Source organism: Phyllobates terribilis, unplaced genomic scaffold (assembly GCF_046119375.1).
Source record: "Phyllobates terribilis strain yellow unplaced genomic scaffold, ASM4611937v1 Scaffold_13__5_contigs__length_258822181, whole genome shotgun sequence".
Classification (NCBI taxonomy): domain Eukaryota; kingdom Metazoa; phylum Chordata; class Amphibia; order Anura; family Dendrobatidae; genus Phyllobates; species Phyllobates terribilis.
The window spans coordinates 211,894,952-211,919,406 of record NW_027362773.1 but is presented as its reverse complement, the minus strand read 5'-3'; the positions used below and the strand labels follow the sequence as shown (position 1 = coordinate 211,919,406).

Genomic DNA, 24,455 nt, shown 5'->3' with positions numbered 1-24,455 from the left:
CGGCGTGCTCGGCATCGATGAAAGTGTCGCCGCGCCTGCATGTGTCACAACTGTCATACACCTGTGACACAGGCTGGGATTGCCTGTTTGTCAGGCAATCCATGCATGTGTCACAGCTGTCTATCAGCCGTGAGTGACACTTGCAGCTGCGGCGACAGTAAAAGAAAGGCCGAGCAGGCCAAAATACTCGGCGAGCTCCTGAGCATGCTCGTTTAAAGGGTTAAATGAGCACGCTCGCTCATCACTAGTTAAAGCTTATGGTCTGTAAAGTCAGATATCTGGCCAATTTTACACAACAGTAATATGGGACATATAAGGCTGTAATTTTGGGTCCTTAAAGGGGCTCTCCAGCACTTCCACAACAGGAGGTGAGCCGCGCTGATGACATTGTGTGGTCGGATGTCTGCTGGGACGTGTCCACAATATCTGCTGGTCATGCACTCGTCCTGAAGGGCATCCGGGATCAGCGCAGAAGTGAGTGGCGGCTTAGAGCCCCTTTACCTCGCACCTGGGCCTTAACACAGGTACAAAAATGTTTCCATATTCTTTTGTGGAACTGCTCTCTAGCAATAGGTAGGTAATTTCCAAAAATCCTGCAGGACTCTCTCTCTAGACCTCGGCTTCATCTGCAGTGGGAGAAAGTACTCTTAAAGCATGGACAACCCTTCTGTGCTGTTCCATTGATACCAGGGTGGCAAAAAACGTAATGTGTCGTTAAGGACTATATGGAGGTATAAGTGATGGCTGATAGGATTATGTCTGCAGAATCTACACATCTTGACTATGCCGGTCCAGTATTGTGTGCGGAGAAGAACATTGTCTCTTCTGAATCCGTCTTTTTATTCTATCAACATTGTAAAAAGAACGATTTCCAAAATGCAAATTACAAAATAAATAGTTTTTTTTGTAAAAGATTCTAAACCTGTACAAAGTTTAAAACGAACTGACGTGGACCCGGGAACTTGTCCTTATTCATGCTGCATGCAGAGACCCTGCCGACTCCTGCCATGTGCATAGAGAGTTTGCTTTATGGCACGTGGTGGAAGACGACCGAGGACAGTTCTCGTTGGACGGATGAAAATGGAACCTGCAAAACACGATCGATCTCTTCCCAACCCTCCTTACACAACGTGAAGCTGCTGAATCGTCCACATATTACTGTAAATTACAGGTAATAGGAGCGACCCAACCCTCGCCTGTATTGGGGAAACCCTGAGAGCTGGAGCCGAGGCTGCTGGTGTCAGATATACAATGCATATTATAAAGCCCTGTAAACCAGAAAACATGGAAGCATCAGAGATGAGACATAGCCCTGAGCAAATGTTCAAGTTGCACTCACTTATGGGGGGAGGCATTGCATAGCCACAGCATGGCAGGCTTAAAGGGATTATATATCATTATACTGTTCAGAAGACGGCTCTGAGTGTATCCACCATAAGCTTCGTGGATTGCAGATTACACCCATGGAAGGTGGACAGAAGAATTTGATCTTAATGATATTCATACGATCTGCGGACAATCATTTGCGCATTTGATGCAGAGATTTCTGCACAGAAATTGAGACTAGCCTGAATTTAAAGTCAATTCTTCGTGCTGAATTCAGTGCAGATTTCATGAAAACTTAAATGCAAAAGGGTGAAATCTGCAGGAATTTCGCAAAATTTTGCTTCACGTGTGAACTTAGCCGAAAGGCCTGCTGCAAACGTCTGCATTTCATAGTCTATGCACGGACCCCAGTTTCTGGACTGGATTTGAACTACCAGCCTCATAGGTATATATGAGACCCGAAGATTGGCGTGCACAGACCGTGAACTGAGAAAACCTCATAGAAAACAGCAGCATAATGAGTATAATACAGTAAAATAATAGAACAACTGCAAGATAGTGTAGCTGCTGGATATGGGACTGTTATGGACAGATCATCACAGTGAACATGAAGAAGGGGGAAGGGAAAACAAAATGATGAATTAAGTCCAAAATGTATTAAAAAGTATCAAATTTTATTATTAAACAATAATCACAGCAGATTGGGGAACACATGCAAAATTGTGCAAAGAACACACAGAAACGGAGCAGTGTCATGACAGATAAACTGACACATGTAATAGTAAGTATAGTGAGACCACTGGGTCAGTAAGTCACTGGTAAGTCATAATCATCAATATCATTAAACACAATTGTGTCTATGGAAGTAAATATTGCATTACCACATGTGGATGCTCCTGGGACCTGCGCGTCCGCCCCGACGCGCGTTTCAGAATGCCTTCATGACGAAGGTATTTAAAAACGCACGTCGGGGCGGACGCACAGTCCAAGGTGCATCCACGTGTAGTAATGCAGTATTTACTTCCGTAGACACAATTGTGTTTAATGATATTGATGATTATGGCTTACCAGTATACTGACCCAGTGGTCACACTATTCTTACTATTACATGTGTCAGTTTATCTGTCATGACACTGCTCCGTTCCTGTGTGTTCTTTGCAGAATTGTGCACGTGTTCCCCAATCTGTTGTGATTATTGTTTAATAATAAAATTTTATACTTTTTAATACATTTTGGAGTTTATTGATCATTTTGTTTTCCCTGCCCCCTTCTTCACGAACCGTGAAATGTAGAGTACAGACTAGGGCTGATCGCTCAGTTTGTCCGACCCCCTTTATACAAATGCATGCCCGTTCAGTCATGTTTCTCAATGGGAAAGAGAAATAAGCCGCCATTATACGTCCAGGATCCCCTTATCAACCCTGAGAACAAAGGATCAGGATTAAAGGGGTTGTAAAGTGCTTCTCATTTCTGCATTCAGATAACGCTGCTGCACGTAGGGCGGTGCCATGGCACTTATACTGCAATACCCAATGCAGAAATGAGAGGCGCTGCGTAATCCTGTACTACCCCTATATGCTGTCGGGGATAGTCAGAACACCGCTATATGCATTAGCTGATCGGTCATTCATGTCAATGGCATCCTTTTTGGTCGGTGGCCATATTGGTTGTCAATCAGCCTTTCCAAAACTAGATATGACTAAAAGAGTACACCCTAAATAAAAGCTATTTGTGCCAGTGCTGTGTATAGACCCCCATCTATAAATAAGGAGGAGGGATCTTATTGCACTAATCCCGATATGTTATTAGAGAATTACCACTGCGATCACATCCCACAAATGTAATGCCATGCACATCTCATTAATGCTGGGAATAACCATCTAAACAGCCCGGTAGGAGAGACGTCCTGTCCTTATATCGTCCTGCAGGGTTTTTACGGTATTTTTTGGCATGGGTTATGGATCTGGTCATCTGAGTAGCCTCTTCCCGCCGGCGGTGGGGCTTCGTAGACCTTTCTCACAGTTGGAGGCTGGTGGCACCGTACCGTTACAACGTTTTATGGATATGTTAAGGCTGTGCCAATTATGGCTTGTATTACTTTGGCAAATTGCTCTTTCTTTTTCGATTTGCCTGAGGTATATGTTTGCATAGTAAGACATTGCTGGTGAGAACCGACCGCACTTCTACCATCTTGGAAGCAAGGCCTACCAGTCTTATATTTGGTTGACTCCACCATATCCTCAATAACGTATAAAACCGTTTCCGTTCACACTTCGGACAATGCCAGGCTGTACAGCTCCTGCTTCTTCCCGCACCGCCTGGCGACTATGGCCAGATACAAGCTGAGCAATGCCAACCAGTAACAGCCGTAAAGGATGGCTCCAGTCACCAGGAATAAAAGTTCAGTCTCGGTGAAGGGGTCCTGACTTTGGCAGTACGCTGTATACACGAGACCACCCAATAGGACGCAAAACCAGACGGACACCGGCACCATGCCCATGAAGTTCACCACCAGCTTCCTCCTCCCTGACGTTCCCCATCCAGACTTGTTGATTGTGAGCACCGCGAACATCTTAGCAGGTAACAGACTGGTCATGTAGAGGAGGGAGTACAACGACATGAAGATCATTTCGGCATTGCCACGTAGGAAGCAGGCGTAGGTTGCCTTCACTATGCCCACGAGCTGGACGGTTAGAAGAAAAAGCATTATGTTCCAGATACGGCCACGGTAAAAGAGCTGCACCACTGTGGCCACCAGGAAGAAAGGGAAGAAGCCGGTGACCACCGACTCGTAGGTCATCCATAGGTGATGCTTGTGGAACCAAAGCGCGTTGTATAACCATTCCCGAAAATAGGACTTACTCCACCGGGTCTGCTGGTTCAACCAGCGCAGATACTTGGTGGGGGTCTCTGTCAGGCACTTGGAGCGCGCCGTGTACTTAGTCCTATAACCCATGCTCAACACTCTATTGGTGAGATGCCGGTCGTCTCCGAAACTGCACTTCTGACCCAGGAAGGTTTGATGGTACCAGTCCTCCAAGAAGTACTGCAGGAGGCTGTTCCGGTACATCCCCAATGGACCACTAATGCACTGGACGCAGCCGAAATAGGACTGGCAAGCCCGCTCTACATTAAATGCCATCCAGTACCGAACGCTGCTCAGGAAGGAGATCCAGGAGTCGTATTTGTTCAGTATCTTTGGGAGAGAAGGACATTTTGGTGGAGCTGAGTTAAACTTGTGAGAAAGTTGCAAAGATTAAATAAAAAAAGATTGAGAAATGCGTGGGTACCATACTGTGGAAATCGTACGATGGTGACCCAGCCTATACCAAATACTTCTCACCTGCACGTCTCCTCCGACCCCACCGACTTTAGTGTCCTCCTCCAGTATACGCAGCATCTCTGCGGTACAAGCCGGATCAAGTACCGTGTCTGAGTCACAAACCTACAACCGGAGATAAAAGAAAGTATCAACTGGTGATGTGGAATTGGGAAGTGGAGAAGTCATTTTTTCAGCCAACTGATATATTGATTAATTAGTACAGTCTTAGGCCATGTTCCCAAATGCTGTGTAGTTGCTGCAGGTGTCCACGCCAAAATATAGTTTTCCACTTTTTTTATGTTTTGGGGTTTTTTTTATGCGGATTTCACGCATTTTTATTTAATGCATTTTTTAATTGCAGAAACATAAACTTATAAACACAACTGCGATGTTACACGCACTTTCTAGTTCTGCAGCGTCAAAATGAGTTTTCAGGAAATCACCTCTACTTTGCTTAAACTGTATATCTGATTTTCTGATAAAAAGGCATCAGAAAAGCAGCTCCATTTTCAGAAATTTACGTAAATCTGCCCACAAAATTTGCATTCTCAGTCTGTATTTGGTACGGATTTTCCTCATGGGAAATTTTTACAACTAAGACTGCAGTGTGCGAATTCACCCCAAAATGTAAAATCAGATCCACATCAGACACAAAATCTGCATGCAACACGGTGACACTGTGCCTATATACTGTTAGCTAGGGGTACGTTCACACATACCACAAGAAAACTGCACTAAAAATGCTAATTGGTGTCTGTGATTTTACTTGCTCTGTGTATTTTTAATAGTGTTTTCATTACAATTTTTAATGTTCCACATTCTCATATGTTTCTCTAATCTGTTATCTTCCAGCGAAGGACAGAACATGGGAGTTCACGGTCAGTATATCTGTATTATGTCTGACGGGAATCACAATGCAAAAGGTCTCGGGATCACAATATGTAAGTGGATCTGTATTATAGATCCACATACACAGAGTTTTTTTTGGAGAAGAAACTACTTGAAAAATTCCTTCTATTCATTTCTATGGTGAATCCACTTGAGTTTTTCAAGGAGTTTTTGGGGCAAAATCTCTACAAATTTCAAAACTGCTCAAAAACTACGAGTTTCCGATTAGTTTCTGCTCCGAAAACCCATCAAAAAGACTTACTTTTTTTTTATTTTCAGGATGGAAAAAGTAAAGGAAAACGAAACCTCCAAACTAAGTACTGTCCAATCAAAAGGCTGCAAAAAACTGCTTCAATGAAAAAAAAAAAACACTCTTCCAAAACTGATCAGGAAAAGAAAAACTCCTCCAAAAGCTGAGTAGTTTTCGCTTAAAAAAAAAAATTTTTTTGTTTTTTTACTGCTTTAAAAAATTCTGTGTGAATATAGCCTTAGATTTATGTTGGTCAAACTCACCAATTTTGATGAGCCATTTATTGGGCCTCATGTCTCTCCACCATCAGAGGTATCTGTTAGTTGCTAGTCATAAAAAGCACATGCATGCTCAGCTAAATTGAGCGTGCATTTGTACGCGGAGGTTGGGAGGAATACTGTCACCAAACTCTTGGTTATCTAAGGTGTATGTGCACAATAGTGATATATATTGGGCATCAAGCAAGTAGTCCTTAAAATTTTACTAGAAACGTAAATTATACATAGACATTGTTCTTTGTGAACAAGCGCAAATAATCAGCAATTTCTTACCTGCACATAATCCACAGTATCGGCCAGAGCCCGGAAGGCGGTGTACATCACTTCTCGCTTTCCTCCCCATTTCTGCATGATACAAGTGTACGGGAAATTTTGCACCAGCTCCTGCACCCCTCGCTCGCCCTCCTGCCCGCCTTCTTGGGCATCGTGGTAATTGTTGTCCCATACATAGCAGCAAGTGCCCTCCGATCCCATGACCTCTCGGAAAATGTCCATCATGTACCTATCGTCCTCCGAGTTCCCATCAATGACCATGACGACTCGGAGGTGCGGGTAGGAGATCCGTCGTGCCGACTTCAGACATTTCCTCAGGTATTCGGGGTCTTCTTGATAGGCCGCAATGCACAGTGCCACCCTGGAGGTCCCGAGAAGACCCTCACCACCCTTCCGCATTTGTTTGTGCTCCAGATAAGCGAAAAGACTCTGAGTGAGGAGGTGAAGCCCCAAAATAGCTCCATACAGCCCGAAGGAGAGGTGATGGCGGTCAGTGTGTATGAACTGGTACCCGGTCACATAAGCAGCGAGTATGCCCCCCAGCACCAGCACCGCAAACAGGCTTGTGCCTAGGATCTTCAGGGCCGTCTTCAGCCGTCCAGGCATCTGTGGCAAAGGAATAAAGCAGATAGAAAGTAAGTACAGGAACGCGCCCACACACAACTGCAGCACCAAGTCAATACATGCCACTCCACCAGTCTACGTGCCAACTCTGGTGGACCTACGAGCAGTAACGACTTTAATTATATACTCACTTTACTTTCTGCAGAAGTTCTCATAAACTTTTATGCAATACCTTTGGCGCCCCCTATGTCCAAAATGATGGGTACATTTGGCAAATTCTCTTATTTAGAGGTGCAGGGCTGAAATAATGATTTTTTTTTATCTGCAAACCTCAATTAGCAGTCAGGCAGAGACCTGTCACCCGGCGGCCATGCCTTCAATCTTCTGCTATTATCAGGAGATTTAGGTCATTAGAAGTGTTCATATACTTCGTACGCTGCTTCTACACCAGGTTAAAAGAAGAAGTAAATCAGAGGTGACTGCCGTGGAACTACAAGTCCTAGAAACATCTATCTGGCAATCACTTATATACACTGCTCAAAAAAACAAAGGGAACACTTAAACAACAGAATATAACTCCAAGTATATCAAACTTCTGTGAAATCAAACTGTCCACTTAGGAAGCAACACTGATTGACAATCAATTTCACATGCTGTTGTGTAAATAGAATAGACAATAGATGGAAATTATTGGCAATTATCAAGACACTCTCAATAAAGGGGTGGTTCTGCAGGTGGGGACCACAGACCACATCTCAGTACCAATGCTTTCTGGCTGATGTTTTGGTCACTTTTGAATGTTGGTTGTGCTTTCACACTCGTGGTAGCATGAGACGGACTCTACAACCCGCAGATGTTGCTCAGGTAGTGCAGCTCATCCAGGATGGCACATCAATGCGAGCTGTGTCAAGAAGGTTTGCTGTGTCTGTCAGCGTAGTGTCCAGAGACTGGAGGCGCTACCAGGAGACAGGCCAGTACACCAGGAAACGTGGAGGGGGCGGTAGGAGGGCAACAACCCAGCAGCAGGACCGCTACCTCTGCCTTTGTGCAAGGAGGAACAGGAGGAGCACTGCCAGAGTCCTGCAAAATGACCTCCAGCAGGCCACAAATGTGCATGTGTCTGCACAAACGGTTAGAAACCGACTCCATGAGGGTGGTATGAGGACCCGACGTCCACAGATGGGGGTTGTGCTCACAGCCCAACACCATGGAGGACGTTTGGTATTTGCCATAGAACACCAGGATTGGCAAAGTCGCCACTGGTGCCCTGTGCTCTTCACAGATGAAAGCAGGTTCACACTGAGCACATGTGAAAGACGTGACAGAGTCTGGAGATGCCGTGGAGAGCGATCTGCTGCCTGCAACATCCTTCAGCATGACCGATTTGGCAGTGGGTCAGTAATGGTGTGGGGTGGCATTTCTTTGGAGGGCCGCACAGCCCTCCATGTGCTCACCAGAGGTAGCCTGACTGCCATTAGGTACCGAGATGAGATCCTCAGACTGCTTGTGAGACCATATGCTGGTGCGGTTGTCCCTGGGTTCCTCCTAATGCAGGACAATGCCAGACCTCATGTGGCTGGAGTGTGTCAGCAGTTCCTGCAAGATGAAGGCACTGAAGCTATGGACTGGCCCGCCCGTTCCCCAGACCTGAATCCGATTGAGCACATCTGGGACATCATGTCTCGCTCCATCCACCAACGTCACGTTGCACCACAGACTGTCCAGGAGTTGGCGGATGCTTTAGTCCAGGTCTGGGAGGAGATCCCACAGGAGACCATCCGCAACCTCATCAGGAGCATGCCCAGGCGTTGTAGGGAGGTCATACAGGCACGTGGAGGCCACACACAATACTGAGCCTCATTTTGACTTGTTTTAAGGACATTACATCAAAGTTGGATCAGCCTGTAGTGTGTTTTTCCACTTTAATTTTGGGGGTGACTCCAAATCTAGGCCTCCATAGGTTAATAAATTTGATTTCCATTGATGATTTTTGTGTGATTTTGTTGTCAGCACATTCAACTTTGTACAGAACAAAGTATTCAATGAGAATATTTCATTCATTCAGATCTAGGATGTGTTATTTTAGTGTTCCCTTTATTTTTTTGAGCAGTGTATATAAGTAGCTCAGTGCGTATAGCAATACACTGTATTCAATGACACACAGTAAGCTCCCTCTAGTGGTGAGCGGAGGTAGCCAAAATTTTATCGTTTACATCTATGCAGGGGAAAAACCTGCAATTACTAAAGTAATAAATTTTAATTAAAAAAAAAAAAATTATGGTGTAAAAGAAATGTGTACAGCGATATATCTGCACCCCAATTGTTTTGTATAGTTGAATAGTGAACATTTATCTTGGTTGAAATGGTCTTATTTCGTTCCGTGGGAGTGAAAAGTTGCTGCATTTGGATCAAAATTTATTTTTGAGGAGGTCATGCGTATCGGGGGGTCAGATCCTCGACACTCCCATTAATGTTAGAAAGAAAAAGAGTTTTGTGGGATCTTCTCATAGTCCTACTAATTACCAGGGTAATGAAGAAGAGGAGGAAATGAAAAGGCTACCTGCAAGGGAACGTCTTAAGGAACAAAGAGACTTCAAAAGCCCTGTATGACGAGGAGGGGGCCCCTAATGACAGGTTACATGTCTACGGCTTGAACTTCTAAAGTCGGGATCAGTAACTACAAATTCTAAACTATAGTGATCTTCTTATGGTGAACTGCATGTAGATGCTGCAGGATGCAAAAGATGGGGGGGATATGGTCACTCCTATATTTCAGAAACCATTTAAATTGCATCTCCAGGTCTGTAACAATAAAGTTTAGAAGTTCACATATCCCCATTATTATTACAAGTCATATAGTCTAATAAATGGACGTCCAGGTACACAGAGGAAGATCTATTCCTAAGCTGGTCATACACATTAGTTTCGCCTATCCCATCCATACACATGGAGATTGGCCGATCGGGAGACACGTGTTGAGTATGATGAGAGGTGAATAATTCATGGTCAGATACTTCAAGCGCCAGTTTATCTCCCTTGAGAATTAAAGGATTGGACATGTTAAAATCCAACTGCCCAATCCTTTGTCCACCCTCCAAAATCTGCCCTTGGGAGACCGCCTTAAACATAAGGCTGTAAACCAGTCCCAAAGACATTAGTGGGTTTGGAAGAAAATGCTGCAAAGTAATGCTTTAAAAACTAAAAAAGTGTTAATAGTGTATATTTTTATCAAATAGCAAAATGCAAAGTGAATGAACAAAATAGAAATCTGAATCAGTTCAATATTTTGTGACCACCCTTCGCCTTTAAAACAGAATCTGTTCTTCAAGGTACTTGTCCTTGCACACAGATTTTGAAGGAACTCGACTGGAAGGTTGCGCTAAACATCTTGGAGAACTGACCCCAGATCTTCTATGGATGTAAACTATCACAAATCCTTCTGACTCTTCATGTAATCCCAGACTCGACGATGATGATGAGATCAGTGCTCTCTGGGGCCGTATCATCACTCCCAGGACTCCTTGTTCTTCTTCTCTGAAGCACGTTATCAGCAAATACTGGAGGCAAATTTGCACTCATCATCCCTGAAGCTGCGCATGGGACGTACTTGGACGTTCCAACATGACAACTATCCAAAACACAAAGCCAAGTTAACCTGTCATTGGCTACAGCAGAACAAAGTGAAGGTTCTAGAGTGGACATCTCAGTCTCCTGACCTCAATATCATTTAGCCACTCTGGGGAGATCTCAAGCGCGCAGTTCATGCTAGACAACCCAGGAATTTACAGGAACTGGAGGCTTTTTGCCAAGAAGAATGGACAGCTTTACCATCTGAGAAATGAAAGAACCTCACTCACAACTACCACAAAAGACTTCAAGCTGTCATTGATGTTAGAGGGGGCAATACACGGTATTAAGAACTGGGGTATGTGAACTTTTGATCAGGGTCATTTGGATGTTTTTGGTTGTCATTAAGATTTAAAAAGAGAAAACACAGTAGTTTGACAGTAAATGGCTTCACCCAACCAATAACCATGAGTGGAGAAAAAGTTTTTTTGTTATCATTCATATTCTCTGAAACAAGGCCAAGAAAGGAAAAATTCTGCCGGGGTATGTAAACTTTTGAGCACAACTGTACATCCATCTGCTGTTTGTAGAAATCTGGGCAGAAGTAGTCTTCATGGATGAATTGCAGCCAAAAAGCCCTTACCTTCCACACAGGAACAAGGCGAAGTGACTCAACTATTCACAAAGACAGAAATTTGGGTGCAGAAAAATGGTGGCAGGAGCTCTGAACTGATGAGTCAAAATGTAAAATAATGAGTGTCTACAGGAACAGTGAAGCATGATGGAGGGTCCTGCTAGTTTGGGGTTGCCTTTCAGCACGTGGAGTTGGTGTCCTCAATGCTGAGAGATTCAAGCTGATCCTTCTTATCCTTTATGTAATACCATCAGGGAGGCGTCTGATTGGCTCCAAATTTATTCTGCAACAGGACAACGACCCCAAACATCCAGCCAATGTCATTAAGAACAATCTTCAGCGTAAAGAACAAGGAGTCCTAGAAGTGATGATCTGGCCTCACAGAGTCCTGATCTCACATTATCCAGTCTGTCTGGGATTACATGAAGAGACATAAGGATTTTCACAAGTGACATCCACAGAAGATCTGGGGTCAGTTCTCCAAGATATTTGGAACAACCTCCTGCCGAGTTCCTTCAAAAACTCTGTGCCAGTGACAAGTGTAGTTATGAAATGAAACTATAAACCCTGAACCTCTGCTTTCTAAAACTTTCCAACTTTCTAAATTTCCCATATTCATCTGGATTCCAATCACCTCAAGTCTTCCGTGAGTAAATTCTGGGACTTGTAGTTTTATGACTGTAGGGTTTAGATGATGAAAGTGGAATTTGACACTAAAAACTAATATTAGGTGCAGGGGGAGGGTGGTATCTATTGCATCTCCACAAGGACGTCAGGCGGGTGGGATACTCTATATGCATCACTGCAGCCCCGTCCTCAGTGGCTGCCGTCCAGTGCACAATGCAGAACGGCAGGGAACACAGCACAAGGTCTATGTCTGTGAATGGATATAAAGCGGCAGTCAGCAATTTATCATCAAGCATGCAGCAAAGAACCCATTGATAATACTCTATCCCACACACTGATGGTCTTACCTTGCATTTGCCCCTTATGTGGATTATTCCTCAATTGCAGCACTGAGCATCTTCTCTCTCCCAGCAGAGGACAAGTCTGGGTGTAATTTGGCTTTCTTCTCCACACATCCTGGATCCTCTCATTACTACTGGACCTATGCAATCATGTCACCTCTGCCCCACTGCAGCTCCAGCAATCTCTGGGAACTTTATGCATTCACTGCAGCACTCTACACTGCACCCCTCTGCACTTGGGAATCTGTTCATTCTTGTCTTGATCTGCTCCTATTCATGGGAATTTCTGCATTTTATACACTATTCTATGCTGCATTCCTCGTACAAAATGTATATAGTTATTCCTCTGCATCCATGTGCTCATCTACCCTACACCCTACATTTCACCCCTCTATGCACATCTATCCTGCACCCTTACCTGCATCTCATGACACCCTATGTGTCCACCTCTCCTGCGCCCTATGTGATCACCTCTCCTGCTCCCTACACTGCACCCCTGTGATCACCTCTCCTGCACCCTGCACTTTACCCCTATGTGATCACCTCTCCTGCACCCTACACTGCGCCCTATGTGATCACCTCTCCTGCACTCCATCTGTGTCCACCTGTCCTGCACCCTACACTGCGCCCTATGTACTCACCTCTCCTGCACCCCTTTGTGATCAACTCTCCTGCACCCTACACTGCACCATGTGTGCACCTCTCCTGCACCCTATGTGATCACCTCTCCTGCACCCTATGTGATCACCTCTCCTGCACCCTACACTGCACCCTATGTGTTCACCTCTCCTGTACCCTACATTATGTTCACCCTTCCTGCTCCCCACCCTGCACCCCATCATCTATGCTGCCTTCTACCTTGCACCCCTTTGATCTCATAGGCATCTAATCATCCCCTGCACTCCTTTTCCCTCATTGCAATCCATGCATACACTATTGTCTAACATGACATTATACACTGCACTCCATGTCTCTGCACTCACCTCTCCTGCGCTGCCTTCTTCCTTCCTTCCATCAGCAGGTTGCATTAACCTCCCCCCATCCCCAGATCACCACCTCCAGAACAGTCCCAGACCTCCCTTGCACCCCCCATCTTCTCTTTTTGTAACTCACCCCACCTTATGATCAGGCGCCTCCTTGCCTCAGTCCCATGTGCTGTAGGGCTGTGCACACCTCTTCTCCATGTGATGCATCTGGTGTAAGAGCTGTAGGGCTGTGCACACCTCTCTTCTCCATGTGCTTCTGTGACTGCAGGATGAAAGTGAATGGTGAGCTTCCAGGGATGGTATCAGCAGGCTCTTCCCTCCTGCAGACACTGGTTATATTACTATTGTATGGGGAGATGTCATTAATTAGGCACAGGCACATAAAATGTTATATTTAGAGCAGAGGGCTAATAACAGCTGCCAATAGAGGGATTCTGACAGCAGGTGTTTCCTTTATTGCTGGCTGGGTCTGGTAGAATATATGATATTTTTGGGTTGTTATAGGGGAATGTTACAGCCTATATTACTGGTAGAGACACAGACGTCAAATCCAGCCTATATTACTGGTAGAGACACGGAACTCAAATCCAGCCTATATTATTGGTAGAGACACGGAACTCAAATCCAGCCTATATTATTGGGAGAGACACACTACCCTCACATCCAGTCTATATTACTAGGAGAGACAGACAGATCTCACATCCAGCCTATATTATTGGTAGAGACACACAGATCTCACATCCAGCCTATATTACTGATAGAGACACACAGAGCTCACATCCAGCCTATATTACTGGGAGAGACACACAGACCTCACATCTAGCCTGTATTACTGGGAGAGACACACAGACCTCACATCCAGCCTAGATTACTGGTAGAGACACAGAGCTTTCATCCAGCCTATATTACTGGGAGAGACACACAGAGCTCACATCCAGCCTATATTACTGGTAGAGACACACAAAGCTCATATCCAGCCTATATTACTGGGAGAGACGCACGGAGCTCACATCCTGCCCATATTACTGGTAGAGACACAGATCTCACATCCAGCCTATATTACTGAGAGAAACACAGATCTCACATCCTGCCTATATTACTGGTAGAGACACAGATCTCACATCCAGCCTATATTACTGAGAGAAACACAGATCTCACATCCTGCCTATATTACTGATAGAGACACACAGATCTCACTTCCTGTCTATATTACTGTTAGAGACACACAGATGTCACATCCAGCCTATATTACTGGGAGAGACACACAGACCTCACATCCAGCCTATATTACTGGTAGAGACACAGATCCTACATCCAGCCTATATTACTGGGAGAGAAACACATACCTCACATCCAGCCTATATTACTGAAACACAGATTTCACATCCTGCCTATATTACTGATAGAGACACACAAATCTCACATCCAGCCTATATTACTGGGAGAGACACGCAGACCTCACATCCAGCCTATATTACTGGGAGAGACACACAGATTTCACACCCTGTCTATATTACTGGTAGAGACACAGATCTCACATCCAGCCTATATTAGTGGTAGAGACACACAAACCTCACATCCAGCCTATATTACTGGGAGAGACACTCAGATCTCACATCCAACCTATGTTACCAGTAGAGACACAGATCTCACATCCAGCCTATATTACTGGTAGAGACACAGATCTCACATCCAGTCTATATTACTGATAGAGACACAGATCTCACATCCTGCCCACATTACTGGTAGAGACACACAAACCTCACATCCAGCCTACATTACTGGTAAAGACACACAGACCTCATATCAAGCCTATATTACTGGGAGTAAAACACAGATCTCATATCCAGACTATATTACTGGTAGAGACAAAGATCTCACATCCTGCCTATATTACTGAGAGACACAAAGCTCAAATCTAGCCTATATTACTGGGAGACACATAGACCTCACATCCAGCCTGTATTACTGGGAGAGATACAGACCTCACGTCCTGCCTATATTACTGGTAGAGACACTGAACTCACATCCAGCCTATATTACTGAGAGAGATACTCCCATCAGAGAAGAATCTGAATCTTGGAACATGCTGTAAAATGCATATCATGGAACATGAAAATGAAAGAAGAAATGCCTATTGCAGACTAAAACCAAATGCAACTTTATAAAGATAACCACCTTTAAATTCTCCAGAACTGAAGCTATGCTTAGAGAGCATTTCTCTGTTCTGGCTCTATGAGGGGGATCCCAATTGGGGGATCTACCTCTATGATATCCATATGCCGTGAAAGAGTGTGTGACCAAAGGTTGTGTCCATGGGTCAACATTGTTAAAGAGATATTAAATATAAAAAAAAACTTCGGCCCTGTCATACAGATCACTATTGGTGCTGACCGAGCAAGGACCCACAATAAAATTCAAATTAGGTATTCGATATTTCCACAGCTGGAAAGCTCCAGTCACCATTGCTCTCTATACCAAAACTTGGGAGAGAGACTCCCTCTCCATTATGACTACCTACATTGTACATGTGTTTTGCTGGGAATTGATCATTTCCTTACACCTACCAATTTGGAATTTAGGGAACGGGCTGTTCTTCCTCCTGCCAAAACAAAGCTGAAGTTTTGGAAACGTGCCGCACCCTTCCGTATAACAGCGCTCTGACATAACACCTCCAGGCCGGAGGGGACTAATTAAAATTTTCATTGATGATCCCCAGTGTTTTACCTCTTACAGGTACAAGGTTGGCATCGGATATTTAGAAGACTATGTCAGTAATTAACACGAACATTAGATATCATTACATGGCAAGATGCTTCACGAAATATGGAAACACCCAGTTACTGGAGACAAGAACTGGGGCTAAAACATGGAACTATGCTGTGCTAGGACCAGGAACAGACCATGATCTGTAGTATCCTGAGCCTCTCCTGGTACTTTAAGGGTGTGTTCACACTGAGTCTTTTTGCTAGTTTTTGCAGCAAAAACTAAGCGGAAACTAAAGAATCATCCTCAAGGACTCAAAACTCCTCAAAAACTTCTTCTCAGTTTCTGTTCCGAAAACTCTGCCAAAAGACTCCACATGCACACAGGCCTAAGGATATGAGAACCCAATTTCTCCGAGTTTTTCAAGCAGGAAACTCTGGCATCTTTTTTTTTCCCCTGGCGTATTTTGTGCATTTTTTCCGGTCGTTTTCTAAGAGTTTTTCTTGTTGGTTTTGGCTGCTGCCGTTTTTTGTAGGGTTTTCCCATAGTTTTTGTGAAGTCTTTTACCTACTGTTTTCTAGTTGTTGTTTTTTTTTAATAATTAGTAAACTGCTTTATTTTTATTTATTTTTTTTAAGCAAAATGCTCCAAAAGCTGTCCATGATCATTCTTTTGAGAGGTTTTTTTATAGGTTTTTCAGGTGCTTTCCATGGCGGAAACCGCCTAAAAAAGGGCACCTTGTGCACATAGGCTTTGGAAAGTTTCCACTCAGTTTCAGCACCAAAAACACCTTGAAAAACTCAGTGTGCACATAGCCTTTTTTTCTGGAAGAGTTGTTTTTTAGCTTTTCCATTGACTTGTACTGTCAAGTACAATTGTATATTGTATTACATCTATTGTATTGTTTTTTCCTAGAAGTGTTTTTCAAAGTTTTCCTGACATCAGAAGAACGGACTGGTCACTTCTTTTAACTTCTTGGCGTTTTTAGAAACCTGACATGGTTAAAAACTTTTAAAAGCCAGAACATATGAACAGCAAGTGTTTTTTTCCCATACAAATGCATATGTTTATTCTTTTGAACGCTTTTACATAGGTTGTCAGGTGGTTTCCACTGCGGAAACCACCTGAAAAAGACGTCCTGTGCATATAGCCACTGGGTGGAAACTCCAAGTTTTGAGTTTTTAGGCTATGTTCATAGACAGTGTTTTTGTCAGCAGTCAAAAATGTTGCTTTCAAAAATCAGGTTTTGCTATGTTTTTGCTGCTTTTTTGGTGCTTTTTTTGATGCAGATTACATGTGTGGTTCGTCCACATGTTTAATAATTTTTATTCACCAAAAATGAAGAAAAAAAAACACTCCAAAAATGCAGCAAAACCTGTTTGCTATGTTTTTTTTGCACTTTCTCATTGAATGAAAAAAAAGCTGAAAAAATTGACATGCTGCAGATTCCAAAATAGCTGTAGTTCTCAAATTCAGTCAGAAAAAAATAACAAATGTGTGCATGATGTTTCCGAAATCTCATAGCTTTTTCCATACTGTAAAAAGAAGCTTCTTTTCTTCAGAAAAAAATGCAGCGAAAAACACTGTGTGTGAACATTGCCTAAAAGACGTTGCGTGCACATAGACATACAAGTCAATGGGAAAGCTTAAAAGAGACATCTTTTGGAGTGTTTTGCCATATTTTTTGCTTAAAACAAATTGCTAGTGGTTTCTTCATAACTCAATGGAATGAAAAATAAACAACAGTAGAAAAACTTCACAAAAACCACGGGAAAAATTCTTCAAAACCTGCCAGTGGAAAAAAAAATTTGGGAGAGTTTCCGGTCAATTTTCCTCTATGAAAAAGGCTCCAAGTTATTTTACCATAGAAATGAAAATGAAGAATCTTTCAAACATGTTTTAGCGATTTTTCAGGTGTTTATTTAGCAGACATATTCTAAAAAAAAGTCTTCACTAAACTCAGTGTGCACACAGCCTTCTATTAAGACACTAAGACACATGATCCATCACAATTACATCATGGACACATTTTTAAGCTGTAAACCCCTGATGTAAACCCTGCAGGACACTGGATATACTTATAACCATATAACACTCACATTTTCTGATTTTTATCTACTTGTAGAACAAACGTCCCGGCCAGAATCCTAAGGATGGAAACATGTTTGGATTAACTAGCTCTGTACCGCCAGAGTGTCTGAGGATCTTTCACCCATTTAGATTTTTATTACAAGACTTTGGATTTAAAAAAGTACATCTCAGACTTCTAAAGTAGAAAAGTGTTTGTTTTTTTCTTAGTTTTTTTGGTGGGTGGGGGGGTAAAAGGAAAGGAGGTGGTTTTAATGAAAATTTGAAAAAAAACTGATCTAGCATGTCTGTTTTAGTATATACTGGCTGGGCCATCTTTTCTTAAAAAGTAAAAGTTTTATTTTTCTTATTATTTTTTCCATAAATCTATAATATAGGTGAAAATAAGGAACTTTGTAATACATCTTATCAGACAAATCTGCTTCTTTCTCCTTCTGGACTGATCTTTTACTCTCAAAACTCGGGTAAAATGTGTCTTCAGTGAATGCAGATTTTCCCATTACTGAGCTAGAAGATGACAGTTGGTGCTCATAAGGTTCTATAGAGATCTGTAACTGTCGTTTCTGCGAAATGTCTGTGTGTTCCGCTAGCTCCTCCCCTCTCCATACAATGACTATGTGTTTCACTAGCTTTTCCTCTCTCCACACAATGTCTATGTGTTCCACTAACTCCTCCCGCCTCCATACAATGTCTGTCTTCCACTAGCCACTACCCTCTCCGTACAATGTCTGTGTGTTCCACTAGCTCCTCCCCTCTCCATAGAATGTCTGTGTGTTCCACTAGCTCGTCCCCTCTCCATACAATGTCTGTGTTCCATTAGCTCCTCCCCTCTCCATACAATGTCTGTGTGTTCCACTAGCTCCTCCCCTCTCCATAGAATGTCTGTGTGTTCCACTAGCTCGTCCCCTCTCCATACAATGTCTGTGTTCCAATAGCTCCTCCCCTCTCCATACAATGTCTGTGTTCCAATAGCTCCTCCCCTCTCCATACAATGTCTGTGTTCCACTAGCTCCTCCTCTCTCCATAGAATTTTAATAGCACCGACTGTCATCTATCTTAGTAATGGGAAATGTGTCTTCTTCACTGAATACAGAATTACCGGGTTTTGTCCCTGAATTGAGACTGAAAGAATCAGATTTCCCTGATAAGATATTTTACAAAGTTGTTTATTTTCATGTGCACTATTAATTTATGTAATAAAAATTAAAACAACAGTTACTCTGTAAAGTTACAGTTACCCTATAAAACCCTGCATTGTGCTGCTCCTTTGCTGTTCTTAGAGATTTATGAATTAATTGACACCTGGGCGTTATCATTCTACTTGTTAAAGGGGGGGGGCCATGCAGAGTCTGACACTATGGTTTCTGATTGGACAGTATACAGGACACGCCCTCCCGACTGGAAAAACCCAATTGCCAATTTATTCATAAATTTCTAGGAAGAATAACAGAGGAACGGCACAACACAGCGTTCTAAGACAAGATAGTCCAAAATTGTTATTTCACGGGGTATGCAAGTATTTACTAAAATTGTCATAGCCGATTAACTAACAAGTCCCCTTTTAAATGTATCCTGGAGCTATCAGTATGTATATATATAAATATAGATCTATAGTACATGCTCCATTCTCAACAAAATCTCTAGTGAATAATTAAAATAAGAAAATATTTTATTCTACTGGAGTTTTCTACAGCCGTATCGGTCGGCAGGCCGCATGGTATACAGCAGAAGGAGCTGAGCAGATTGATATATAGTTTTATGGGTGAAGCTTTAGGATAACGAGGATTTTATTTATTTCAATCCCTGTTCATTCTGTGTTTAGGAGTCCAGTGGGCGGTCCTACTAAGTGATTGACAGCTATTACTGTATAGGACCGCCCACTTGACTCCTACCCACAGAATAAACAGGGATTTAAATGGATTACATACAAGTCACACTGAATCTTTTCTCATATAAATACATATCAATTTGCTCAGCTCCTCCTCGTCTATAACATCCTGCCTGCGGATCAGACACCAGGTTCAACGTGACCGCTTGCCTGAGTCATGGAGCGTACATCTTTGGATGTTACATAAGTCCAGTTTGAACAGGAGCACTTGGTTTTAACTATAATTAAAGTTTGGTTTTTCAGGCCCATCACCTATAAAGAAGATTTATAGAACAGGTAGCTAGAGACACCTGCTTGTAGCGAGCCATATACTACTAACCCCTACAGGAGGCACCAATTGTAGGGTGGGGGTAGTAGTATATCCAGAGGTCATGTGAATTATCAAATGCACTGAAACCAATAATTATATAACAACACGGGTATTATAGAAGGCCAATAAAGTTTCTGTAATTTCTGCTGGACATTTTTACCTGTAGATCTGAAATATGCTACTATATACATGTTTAATGGGGTATTTTCGACAACTAACATTGATGGCATGAGTCAGATTTAGTGAGGGCCCTTTTGCTGGACACTCACTCTTCCATGACTTGGCCCTATACCTGGTATTGCGGCACAAACCCCATGGGCTGCCAAAGCTTGGAAATACCTACTGGGACTGGCAATTCGAGACTTGGCAACTTTGCAGACTTGTCATTCTTCTGCAAGCTGGGAGCAACTTCTTGAGTGAAGACAAAGAACTAACAAAGTGGCTAGTGGTCTGGGGGCTGAGAGGGTCTAGATGTAGAGGGGATTGACCTCCGGGATTGATTAGTGTACCATCAGCCTGGGAAAAGTCATCCCTAGGGAGGGAACCAATGGTGGGTGAGGGTGGTGTGAGCAAGCCCAATGAAGACTGTAATTAAATCCTATTGGGGACTTTGAAAAATCCCTGACTTTATGGGCAGGAAACATGACAGTAGTGAAGTCTTCTTGCCCTGCCGGCTTGGAAAAATGTCCTGGTAGATTGAGATGTACAATAAAAAATTATATTGTGGTAACGTGTTAGCCAGAAAAACCAATGTAAATACTTTGATGCCCAAAAATGACCAAAGTATTTTATTAGTGATACTTTTATTGGCTAAGCAGAAGAATTATGTTTGCAAGTTTTCAGAGCACTGATCCTCCTTCTTCAGGTAGGTTTACAAGTGAATTACTGAGACAACAGGAATGTCCTTGTAGACTGAGGAATGTCCTGGTAGACTAAGGGATGTCCTAGTAGACTGAGGAATGTTCTAGTAGGCTGGGGAATGTCCTGGTAGATTAAGGAATGTCTTGGCAGATTAAGGAATGTTCTGGTAGATTGAGGAATGTTGTGGTAGATTGAGGAATGTCCTGGAAGATTAAGGAATGTCCTAGTAGACTAAGGAATGTTCTGGTAGATTAAGGAATGTCCTCGTAGACTGAGGAATGTCCTGGTAAATTGAGGAATGTCTTTCTAGGCTGAGCAATGTCCTGGTAGGTTGATGTATGTCCTGGTAGGCTGAGAATGTCCTGGTAGATTGAGGAATTTTCTGGTAGATTAAGGAATGTCCTGGTAGATTAAGGAATGTCCTAGTAGACTAAGGAATGTTCTGGTAGGCTGAGGAATGTTCTGGTAGATTGAGGAATGTCCTGATAGATTAAGGAATGTCCTAGTAGACTGTGGAAAGTTCTGGTAGGCTGGGGAATGTCCTGGTAGTTTAAGGAATGTCCTCGTAGACTGAGGAATGTCCTGGTAAATTGAGGAATGTCCTGGTAAATTGAGGAATGTCCTGGTAGGCTGAGGAATGTCCTGGTAGGCCGAGGAATATCCTGGTAGGCTGAGAATGTCCTGGTAGATTAAGGAATGTCCTCGTAGACTGAGGAATGTCCTGGTAAATTGAGGAATGTCCTGGTAGGCTGAGGAATGTCCTGGTAGGTCGGGTAATGTCCTGGTAGGCTGAGAATGTCCTGGTAGGCTGAGGGATGTCCTGGTAGGTTGATGTATGTCCTGATAAATTGAGGTATGTACACTGGTTGTGCAGTCCTGAATAAGATTAGACTTAGTAATGTAGACAGAAAAGAAGTGTCAAGTGGGAACGCTTGAGGGCCAGGACCAAAGTGGGAAGACTGCACTGCTGTCCATCTCAGTGGGAGAGTCTAAGGAACAAATTTAGTGGTCAGAGCCTTCAAGAGAGGGGTCTTACAGAGAGAAGGAAGGCAAATGAGAAATAAGGTCAGAGTAAGGAAGGCAAAGCCCATGAGCGTGGGGTATGAGAGTGACATCATGAAGATGCAAAAATTGGTGGAGATTAAAAAATTGGTTTAAGATGGTGTGAAGGAACCCAGTCCTGGGTGTGGACCCTGTGAAGCAAACAGTGAACTGAGAAAGAAGGATCTACATAGTGTTTTGTGTTTGGAGAGCGCAGGGGACATGTCCACAGGCTAGTAAGATGAGAAAGTTGACCAGTAGACCAGACAATTAACTAATATGACAACTGCATTATGCCAAATACCAACAGAGCATTAAAGTTGTCAGTAGGGTGAAAAGAGGATATATTCCATAGCCTCACATATTACAAATATTGATTATATTATAATAATACATGTACAACATATAGTATATACTGTATGTAACGGTGAGCAGATTACCAAGTCTTGGCCTTCTTTACTGAAACGTGGCATCTAATGACCACATCTTGGCTCTGTGCACCAGATACAAAGCTTCCTAAGAGAAGGTCTTTTGCGTCTACTCAGAATTAATTGAGGGCTCCAACTCAAGAGCTACAGCAATGCATTAGACTAGAATAAAAGACAATTTTCGCAGAAGCTCCATAGTAACAGCCCAACAATAGCCACAAATCCAGGGTTTCAACACCGGACCTGCTTTGCATGCAGAATAGGCAGGAACTGGCACAAGAGCCCAGTAATTATAGGGCGTAGGTGACCGATAAAAGAACTGGGCAACCCCAGATAACCCCATTACTGTAATTTTCCGATATATAGTATTCTATCTCCTTGTTGCCAACCAGTGGCTGCCAAGACATGCTGGTACTACTAGTGCGCCAACGACTAGAACCAGGAGTTGCTTTATTCTAGAAAATCTTTCAAAAGTCACTTACCATTTGCAGCGTTCGGCTGGGACATACGTGAACTTTTTCTTCTTTACTTCCATAGTTCACCTCCCTCCATACTGCACGGTAGAGAAAACATTTAATAATCTCAAATAGGAAAAAAAGTGTTTTTGGTTGCCTTACCTTGTGCATGGAGCGGCCCAACGTCCGTGCCCTCCTCCTACTTTCCTACCGTGATATAAATAAAATTCCTTTTTTTTTTTTTTTTTTTTAACACAAAAATCTCCTTGTTTGGAGTCTGAAACTGGATCCAGGAGAGGAGAGAGGAACAGGCAGCTCATTCTCTCATCCTCCTGAACCTGGAAAAAACCCTTCATCCATCTCATCCATAAACATCATTGGGACATGCACGTCCAGCGTATGATAGTGAGGAGAGCGCTGCTCCTGGAGGAACAAACTGCAGGAATCACAGGGCTGTTTGTCCAAGCTCCTCGCTGGGAACTGTCAGAGCCGACGGATTAGGGTTAACTTTTTCAGCAGTTTTTGGAACTTGACAGGCGAAAAGTAAGATGCAAGTGACCACGGTGTCTGGGTGCTCACACTGCAATCAAGGGTTTGGAAAGGACCAAGTCTACATCTATATAAAGTTTCTACATTTATTAGGGGGTCGTACTGAGATACAGTAGTTGAGCGATGCTGTCAGATGAATGCTATCTTTGTACAGCGCTGCAGAACGCGTTGCTGATATATAAATTACAGGAAATATTTAAATCTTGTCTAAAACACAGCTCCTATATTCATTCTATGACCTCTATGAGCACTTAACCACTGAATTAGTTAGTGGGCTCTGTGACTATGGGGGGTGCAGAGGTTGCAGTTGTTCATTGGTGGAACTGTTACAGATTTGCATGGAAGCCTTGTTACGCTACTGTTGCACAGAGTAACTTTGTAAATATATACTATACATTACTTATCCTGTACTAATGCAGAGATATATTCTGTATTATACTCCAGAGCTACACTCACTATTCTGCTGGTGCAGTCACTGTGTACATACATTACATTACTGATCCTGAGTTACATCCTGTATTATACTCCAGAGCTGCACTCACTATTCTGCTGGTGCAGTCACTGTGTACATACAGTCATATGAAAAAGTTTGGGCACCCCTATTAATCTTAAGCTTAATATTTTATAAAAATTGGTGTTTTTGCAACAGCTATTTCAGTTTGATATATGTAATAACTGTTGGACACAGTAATGTTTCTGCCTTGAAATGAGGTTTATTGTACTAACAGAAAATGTGCAATCTGCATTCAAACAAAATTTGAAAGGTGCATAAGTATGGGCACCCTTATCATTTTCTTGTTTTAAATACTTCTACCTACTTTTTACTGACTTACTAAAGCACTTTTTTTGGTTTTGTAACCTCATGGAGCTTTGAACTTTATAGCCAGGTGTATGCAATCATGAGAAAAGCTACTTAAAGTGGCCACTTGCAAGTTGTTCTCCTGTTTGAATCTCCTCTGAAGAGTGGCATCATGTGCTCCTCAAAACAACTGTCAAATGATCTGAAAACAAAGATTATTCAACATAGTTGTTCAGGGGAAGCATACAAAAAGCTGTCTCAGAGATTTAACCTG

At 42.9% G+C, this 24,455-nt stretch overlaps 1 protein-coding gene across 6 annotated transcripts; it reads right to left on the bottom strand.

The window, feature by feature from the left end:
• Nucleotides 1-2,555: 2,555 nt before the first annotated feature.
• On the bottom strand, nucleotides 2,556-23,274 carry HAS3 (hyaluronan synthase 3). 6 transcript variants are annotated; one of them, XM_073659226.1, is made up of 6 exons: nucleotides 22,996-23,274; nucleotides 22,861-22,931; nucleotides 13,054-13,318; nucleotides 6,338-6,943; nucleotides 4,670-4,771; nucleotides 2,556-4,522 (listed from the first exon to the last, which is right to left on the bottom strand). In XM_073659226.1, exons 3-6 carry the CDS (start codon nucleotides 13,096-13,098, stop codon nucleotides 3,593-3,595), a joined length of 1,683 nt encoding a protein of 560 aa, XP_073515327.1. In that variant the 5' UTR covers nucleotides 13,099-13,318; nucleotides 22,861-22,931; nucleotides 22,996-23,274; the 3' UTR covers nucleotides 2,556-3,592. The 6 variants fall into 6 exon arrangements, with proteins under 6 accessions (XP_073515327.1, XP_073515331.1, XP_073515332.1 ...); XM_073659230.1 differs by having other exon boundaries at nucleotides 13,184-13,318; XM_073659231.1 differs by having other exon boundaries at nucleotides 13,189-13,318.
• Nucleotides 23,275-24,455: the final 1,181 nt, after the last annotated feature.